This window comes from Triticum dicoccoides, chromosome 3B (assembly GCF_002162155.2).
Source record: "Triticum dicoccoides isolate Atlit2015 ecotype Zavitan chromosome 3B, WEW_v2.0, whole genome shotgun sequence".
NCBI classification, from domain to species: domain Eukaryota; kingdom Viridiplantae; phylum Streptophyta; class Magnoliopsida; order Poales; family Poaceae; genus Triticum; species Triticum dicoccoides.
In genome coordinates, this window is record NC_041385.1 from 82953504 (window position 1) to 82962036 (window position 8533).

General features: G+C 47.8%; 2 protein-coding genes across 2 annotated transcripts; one reads left to right on the forward strand and one right to left on the reverse strand.

Annotated features, from left to right (window-relative positions):
• The first annotated feature begins 2012 nt into the window (after positions 1–2012).
• Positions 2013–4600, forward strand: LOC119274887 (probable uridine nucleosidase 2). The gene is made up of 7 exons (XM_037555631.1): positions 2013–2208; positions 2308–2423; positions 2526–2585; positions 2730–3020; positions 3208–3304; positions 3886–3993; positions 4125–4600. Exons 1-7 carry the CDS (start codon positions 2154–2156, stop codon positions 4370–4372), a joined length of 975 nt encoding a protein of 324 aa, XP_037411528.1. The 5' UTR covers positions 2013–2153; the 3' UTR covers positions 4373–4600.
• A 23-nt stretch (positions 4601–4623) lies between these two features.
• Positions 4624–7842, reverse strand: LOC119274885 (RAP domain-containing protein, chloroplastic-like). Its single transcript, XM_037555630.1, has 3 exons — positions 5988–7842; positions 5767–5849; positions 4624–5019 (listed from the first exon to the last, which is right to left on the reverse strand). Exons 1-3 carry the CDS (start codon positions 7759–7761, stop codon positions 4948–4950), a joined length of 1929 nt encoding a protein of 642 aa, XP_037411527.1. The 5' UTR covers positions 7762–7842; the 3' UTR covers positions 4624–4947.
• Between the last annotated feature and the right edge of the window lie 691 nt (positions 7843–8533).

Here is an 8533-nt window from a genome sequence, read left to right on the forward strand (position 1 = left end):
AAAGATTGTCACCATGGAAAAAAGTCTGATTATAAGCATGCAAATTGCCTGATTATTAGGATGAAAATGCCTCGTTATCTAGCAATCATCTGATTATCAACACGAAAAAAGTCTGATTATCAGCACTCCTATCAACACACAAAAAAACCATTGCCATAAGTTGCCTGACTGTTGACATGAACTTGCCTCGGACCAGTAAAACACAAAAAATAAAACAATTGTGTGCACATAAGTTGCATGACAAAATGGTATTAACTTGCCTGGTCCAGAAGAAGAGTGAGAGGAACGTGGATATAAATAGGTGGCATGGTGAGTATGGTACAGCTCGGGTCCGGCCAGGACGGCAGGGCCCGTGCACCATGCTATACAAACCTCGCAGCCTATCAAATTCTGATTGCAAGTGAGAGGTGAGGTTGATTCGATCTCACTTGCGCCACCGCAGGGATCCTGGTCCCTTGGTCGGTCACCTACCTACGTGAAATGAATGGCATAGGAGGAGTAGCTCCCTTTTTCCATTCATTGAACGTGAAATTTTTGGCAATCCAACTCGGCCAAGCATCAACCTACAAACAATTGATCCTAGTTTACTTATCACCTTGCCGTAAACATTTTATCTGAATCTCGTTGGAAGATTTCATGACATTCCTATCAACACAAAAAACACCATTGCCATAAGTTGCCTGACTGTTGACATGAACTTGCCCCGGACCAGTAAAACACAAAAAATAAAACAACCGTGTGCACATAAGTTGCCTGAAAATGGCATTAACTTGCCTGGTCCCGGGAAACACTAACAAAACACCCGTGTGACATAAAATTGCCTGACGGTTCGCATGAACTTGCCCGCTCACGAGAAACCCTACTAACACCCCATGTCATGACTTGCCTGGTGGTGGTGACAAACTTGCCTGCTACAAAAAAAATCACCAACAAAAAACGTTGAAACAACATCTGCACGGGGTGAAGTGAGGGCTAAGGGAGGACACGAACCCTCAAACTAGTTCGACCACAAAATCACATGAATCCGGCGCTCACATTAACATGGACGGATATGGAGATTAAGGGGGGGATTTCATACCCAGTACCTAACCTAACCAACGCCGCTGCCGAAAACATCGTGATCTACGGGGGAAAACCTACCTCGACCATAAAATAGACTAGCAAATCAATAGAAGCACTAGTTGCTCCTAGACAGAACGCCACGAACGGGAGAAACTCCCATCGCCAGAAATGGAGAGATGAGAGCAGGGGTGGGGGTCAAAATCGCGTCAACATACCTTCTCCTTCCTTCGCCACCGCACAAAACGAGGCCAGCCTCACTTTGCAACCGTCTGCCACCCCCGCGAGTCGAGCATTGCGCGGTCGCCGAGCTCACGAGCGAGAGCCGCTCCCCGCGGCCAGCGTGCCGCGGGGTAGAGCAACTCCGGCCGCCGGCCACCCATGACGCCGAACGCCTCTCGAGAGAACCGATGTGTGGCGGACTACAACGAATTTGGGCAGCAGCGAGGCTTCGATTTGGGGCGATTTGGGCGAGGGAAAGGGGAAGAAGGAATCGCCCACACCGCCGAATGAGGGAGAGAGTCGTTTGCGGGAGAGGAGATAATGGCGGGCCCCACCTAGGCGAGTCGCTCTGTCTCGACCGTATTCCACCTGACCCCACCACCACGCGACGAAACTCTCGCCCTCGCCCCGACCATGTTATACCTGGGCCCGACCACGCGCGGATCGCGACGGATCGGACGGCCATCGCGGCGTGTGCTCGAGTCTTCGTTTTAGTGCACGCGCACTTTTAAGAGTTTAGGCAGACTGTTAGCATTTGAAAAAATTTACTTAGATTGTGCATGTCTGATGTGTACCCCTCTCCTAAAAAAGGTTTATACTGCTCTAAAAACAGGGAAATGATCGTGACAAGGCTGTCCATTGGAACCATGGGTGGGATCTGGGCTGGGGCCCCGTGGATCTGCAACAGCCTTTCCTTTTGGGATATACCGTCCGGAAAGGTCAGCAGCGCCGCTCTCTCTCTCTCTCCCTCTTTCCAAGTTGAGCTGCCTGTGAGCGAGACGTGTACATATCTTCTTCTCCACCTCGCTCGATCCGCCTGCACAACCGACGCTGCCCCGATCCCCAAGAATCCGATCCAGGGATCCACGCCCATGGCCGCCGTCACCAAGAAGAAGAAGGTCATCATCGACACCGACCCAGGGATCGGTCAGTATCCATCCCTCTCTCATTCCTCTTCTTGTTTTTCATCCATCCTAATCAATCTCGCATTGCAAACTCGCGGGGGATGGATGAACTGAACCGCAGATGACGCCATGGCCATCTTCGTCGCGCTGAGGTCGCCGGAGCTGGAGGTGGTGGGCCTCACCACCATCTTCGGCAACGTCTACACCGCCCTCGCCACCCACAACGCGCTGCACCTCGTCGGTCCACCCCACCCCACTCCCTCCCTCGCATTTTGACTTTCAGCTCTCATGAATGGATCTTTCTGATGCTAATCGAGTCGATCTCTAGCTTGATTTCAGCTGGAGACCGCTGGGAGGACCGACATCCCCGTCGCAGAGGGGTCCCATGTAACAATCAAGGTACCCTTAGTTCATCACATTATGTATGAAATGTATGTGTTTGTACAGCATCTCATTCAGTTAATTGCTGACATCTCCATCAGTCAAGAAGTCCCTGCTAACTGAAACTGAATGTCTGTTTGCCCGACCATGAACAATATTCAGAAAGCCACCAAGCTGCGGATTGCCAGCTTCGTCCATGGTTCGGATGGCCTCGGCAACCAGAACTTCCCTCCGCCGGCCGGCAAGGCGGTGGAGCAGTCCGCCGCCGCCTTCCTTGTTGAGCAGGCGAATCTCTACCCCGGACAGGTCACCGTCGTTGCCCTCGGCCCCCTCACCAACCTTGCGCTGGCTGTCGAGCTTGACCCTTCTTTCCCCAAGAAGATTGGGCAGATTATTATCCTGGGTGGCGCATATTCAGTTAATGGAAATGTGAACCCTGCAGCCGAGGCAAATGTGAGTTAGTCCTATCAGATTCTTGTTAGATGGTGTTGTCCTGTCACGCTTCCCTTCGAATTCAGAGAAAACACGCTTTATGTCACTAGCTTCTTGTTTCAGAGCATTGATTTAATAATTGCAAGCTACAATTCCAACAATTCATCATCCTGCCTTCACTAGTTAATTGGTTATCTTCGTTAAACAGATATTTGGCGATCCTGATGCGGCTGATATAGTTTTTACCTGCGGCGCGGATATTTTGGCCATCGGAATTAACATCACGCACCAAGTACTCCTTTCTGGTAATTCTCTTGCTGTCCGGAGCTGTTACTACTGTACCTTGTTACTTTTGAGACCTTGTTATATATCAGGGCTGAAAACAGCAACATGATACTATTTGTGATTTTCATATATAGCCTGATATATTTTTCTTTCCTCATGATTACATGATGCCTTTTTCTTGAGTTAATCATACAGTGGTTAACAGCAGCAGTGCGAACGTTTGGTTAATAACATAAGGCATGAGTTCGGTTCTAGTTGTTTTTCCAACTATACTAGTAGCTTAGAAGATATATTTTCGAAAAATAGACACCCATTTTGACACCAAGTGCTTTGTTCGCTCAGAGGGATTTAAATTCAATTGTCCCTTGGTCTTGATTGGTAACCGTTCAATTAAAAGGTACTCCCTCCGTTCCAAAATAGGTGACTCAACTTTGTACTAACTCTAGTACAAAGTTGAGTCATCTATTTTGGAACGGAGGGAGTAGCTATGTATGACTACAGATGGTTAGGTTGCATAGATGTATCACCTCTGGTTGGATGATCTTAGCAGTTGCCATGTATTAGAAAACATCACAATTTGACATGTCGCTTGTCGATGCAGATGTTGACCGGAAGAAGCTTGAAGAGTCCGATAGCAAATATGCTCGCTACTTGAGCAATATACTGGGTTATTATTATGATTATCACTTGGATGCCTACTCCATAACAGGTCAGTATGAAAGCAGTCAGTCAGTACACTTAAACTTGGATGGATCAGCAGTATAAAACTTGATGATGAGAAGCTAAACAATTAAAGAGACTTGAATGACTGATTTTGTAAGTATGATGAAATGGTTGCAGGAGTATATCTTCATGATCCGACAACTCTTCTTGCCGCCGTAGATCCATCGCTGATGACTTACACGGAAGGAGTGGTGAGGGTTCAGACGGATGGAATCACAAAGGGTCTCACCGTTTTCGACAATACCAAGAAAACGTATGGGGAGATAACAGCGTGGTGTGGTAAGCCGACTGTGAAGGTTGCTGTCACGGTCGATGCCCCCGCTGTCGTGGAGCTCATTATGCAGAGGCTTCTCACGGACGACTGAAACATTTCGTTTGCAATGCTGCAGTCAAGATTCAAGAACATACTTGTCAATGTTGCATTATGTACTGTCTACCTTCGGGGGCTGAGATGAACCATGGGCCTCTTCTTTTGTAGTTCAACACTTGAACATTTACACTTGTAGCACAACACTTGAATATTTACACTTGTAGTCCAACACTTAAGCATTTTACACTTCAGGCAGAAAGACCAGATTATAGTTCATTTTTCACTTTTCAGTTCTCAATGCACATCTGAATAAATTGTTTGGTGTATAACTTCCAATGCCATTCTATCATCAAGAGTTCTCAGACAGTACAACATATGCCAACCTGATCCATCTTATGTGTTTCAGCGCTAAACAGTTTCCCCAAAACTAGCACATGATACAGAATAGTTCAGGGCACACAGATATTTCACATGCTTCCTAAACAAAACAAAAACATAACTATATCTCATGACAACGGCTTTTTGACACGCTAAGCCTTCAAGCTGCACGTCCACCACAAATTGTTTGCAATTCCAGCGGTGTTGTTCGTGTTGGCAGAGCTCGTGGCGTCAAATGTCCAACGGTTGCACTTATTCTGCATCAATGCCTAAAATTCTCCTCAGATACTCCATTTGCTCAGTCTCACCTTGAAGCTCCTCCCACTGTGATTGTCAGGGAAAACAAATTCTTAATATAACAAATATTTTCACCTATTCAGGTAACTAAGAAAACTAATGCTGAAATCCAAGTCAAGGGTCAAAATTTCCTCGAGTTCATATAAGTGCACAAAATGCAGAACAAGAACATCATTTGCCGGTACAAGTTCGTGTGAGTTCATTACAGATAAACATGAATAATAGAGAGAAGCCTTTGTTTGGAAAAACAAAACAAAACAAGACATTAATTTCAGACGGTGGCATATGAAATCCTGGAAAATATAACACACTATAGAGGAGTTGTGAATTTCCTTTGTGATACAGCGACAGATTAATTAATATGAATGACACACTAATGATTGTCAGGGAAAACAAACTCTTAATATATTATCACATTAAGTCTTAAAATAAATATTCTCACCTATTCAGAGAACTCAGAAAACTAATGCTGAAATCCAAGTCAAGCTACTAAATGTCCCTAAAGTTCATATGAGAGCACAAAATGCAGAACAAGATCTTTTATTTTTCTGTCCAACAAGTTCATGTGAGTTTACAGATAAACATGAATAATAGAGAGAAGCCATTTCTTTTGAAAAACAAAACAGAACATTGATTTGAGACGGTGGCATATGAAGTTCTGGAAGATATGACACAATATAGAGTAGTTGTGAAATTTCTTTGTAAATCGACGACAGATTAAACAATAAATTTGTAAAATTTACTAATCGTTACCATCTTCAAGGTGTGACTAACCTCTTGGTGAGACAAGGAAACTAATTTCCATCCAGCAGCGGTTATGTAACGCCTTTTAAATGCCGTGTGGCCTAATGGTGTGCCTGAAAAACAGGTACACATCTGCATTAGTTTCTGCTTTGAGATACAGAATCAAGTAGGGAAGCAAGAAGAAAATGGACAGCCTTTTATCAGAAATGGTAAGCAAAGCACAGAAAGCAACAGACATCAATAGAGGGTACCTAAATTCCTGGAGAAGTGTGTCGTCCCGTCTATCTCAAATGCAAGCTTCTCATCAACTAGCACCGCATCGACAGTGTAACCATCCACCGTATATTCTCTAACCCATTCATGTCCGGTACTATATAAAAGACGCCCGACATCCTTCTGAAACAGGGAGGTCGTCTTCTGATTGAACCGCTTGCTCTTCACCGCTTTTGTTATTTTCTCTTCCAGATCATCTCTTAAGCCCATATTGAGATGTGGATATTCAAGCTTCAAAGACTGATTTGCAAGATATACCTGTGATGCAAACATTATGTCTTCCCTATACTGATCAGAGACTCTCTGCTCTTCGTGTTGGCTCAGAGTGTTCCAGATATGTGAGAAGAATTGTCGGTCCAGTTGCCCAAGAACAGCATATGACCAAGCAATATTGCCAAGCTGATCTCGACTAAAGTTTAGCGCATGAGAATTGTTACCATATTCTTCGCTCGAAGCTTCTTTGGCAGCGATGTGCCCAATGTCTGACGATGATGGATCATAGATATTACATTTGAAGCTTGCAGCATCCTGGAAAGCAGCATCAAGTGCGTCGAGCAGAGGATAGGGACATTCATCAAGAGAAGCACATCCCCAGAGAAATTGAGCAAGCTCTTGCTCCTTGAAGGTGTGCACCAGTTTTGCTGCTCTCTGGGCCAATGCCGAGAAAAGGCCTGGTGCTGACTGGCGCATGGTCGCGAACGCTCCGGCGACATTGGCGACATTCTGCGCGTTGAAATCATCAGCCTTGGAGATGGCCACCTCGGCAATCCTATCCATCTCCGGCAGGTAGAGCAGGTCACCCCCGATCTTGGACAAGGCCCAGCAGATGTTGGACACGCCCTGCGGCGAGCACTCCGGGAGGGACATCATGGCCAGCCCCACGAGCATGGACATGTCCCTGTGCCGCGCGAAGGCCAGGCGGTGCGTCTGCACCATGGACACGGCCTCCATCCTCCTGGCGATGCGGTGGAGCGCGGTGGCGATGTTGAGCGCGGTGAGCGGGGAGGGGCTGAGGCCCTTGGCGACGGCCGCGACGACGTCGGCGGTGAGCGCGAGCACCTCCTCGGCGGTCTGCGCCTGCACGATGTCCCTGTTGAGGGCCACCTCCTTGGTCCGGTTGGACGGCGCGGCGGCGAAGCTGGAGAGCGTCTGGATGAAGCGCTCCCTGTTCCTCTGCCGCTTTTCGTCGAACAGGCCGTCCCCGAGCTGCGCCACCCGGAGGTCGAGGTCGTCCAGGGTCGCCTCCTCGTCGCTGTCGAACTCGTCCCCATCCAGCGGCTCCTCGTCGGCGTCGTGCTTGCGGGGCTTCCTGCCGAGGACCCTCTTCTTCTGCTTCTTCTTCTTCTTCTTCTTGGGCGGGGTGACCATGCGCTGGAGCGCCGGCGTGAGGCCCCTGGCCTCGATGGAGCGCAGCGCGGAGCGGCGCGCGCGGACGCACCAGTCGGTGCTCGCGGCGGGGAGCGGGTCGTCGTCCTCGTCGTCGCCGGACCGCGGGTGAGGGTCGGGCCCCAGGAAGTCGAGCTGCCACTGCGGCGTGGCGTCGTCCTCCTTCACGGCGGCGCGGCAGGGTGGGGCTGGGAGGCGAGTGCCGCATCCCCTGAGACTGAGGCTGAGGAGGCCGGAGAAAATGCGGTGGTGGTGGGGCTGGGGATAATGGTGGTACGGGTTGCTGGAGGAGAGCACGGGGAAGGTGGTGCCGCCGCCGGCGGTGCTTCGGGGGAGAGGGGCGAGGAGCCCGGCAGCAGCTTCCATTGTTGGTTCCTCGGCTCAATTGGCGCCGGAACAGGTAGGATGGGTGGCTCGGCTCCGGATGGATAAGAAGAATTGCACTGCCTGGCCTAAGACTTGCTTCAGAAAGTTCAGATTTTCTTGTGTTAGTCTGAATGTGTACCGACCTGCTTCAGAAAGTCCAGAGAAACTGTAACAAAAAAATAGGCCTGTGGTAGTCTGAATGTGCACAAAGTAGTTTGATAATTCAGGTCTGTGGTAATCAAGCAGTTATACGGGGAACACAAAGTATTCGTCTGTAAAATACTCCCTTCGTCCGGAAATACTTGTCATCAAAATGAATAAATGAAAATGTATCTAGACGTATTCTAGTTATAGATACATCCCTTTTTATCCATTTTGATGACAAGTATTTTCGGATGAAGGGAGTACTAAATAATCTTATATTTATTTACAGAGTGAGTACTTATTATTGATCATATATGTGAGGAACAAAAGATCAATCACATAAAAAACAAAAAAAAAAAGTACCAACGACGAAACAGAACAATACTGTGTTCATTAAATAAGACACACTCCCAGTGCACGGAGTCGAAGGCCTTTCTTATGTCAAACTTGAGAAAGATTGAAGCCTTTTTTCGTCGGTGCAACCAACACACGTAAATGCGGACAAACATGAAGTTATCATGGATGCTTCGAGTCTTAATGAAGACGCTTTGCATGTTGGGAATGAGGGCGTCCATGTGAGGGGCAAGTTACATGGCCAACAGTTTCGCCGTAATCTTTGCAATGGCGT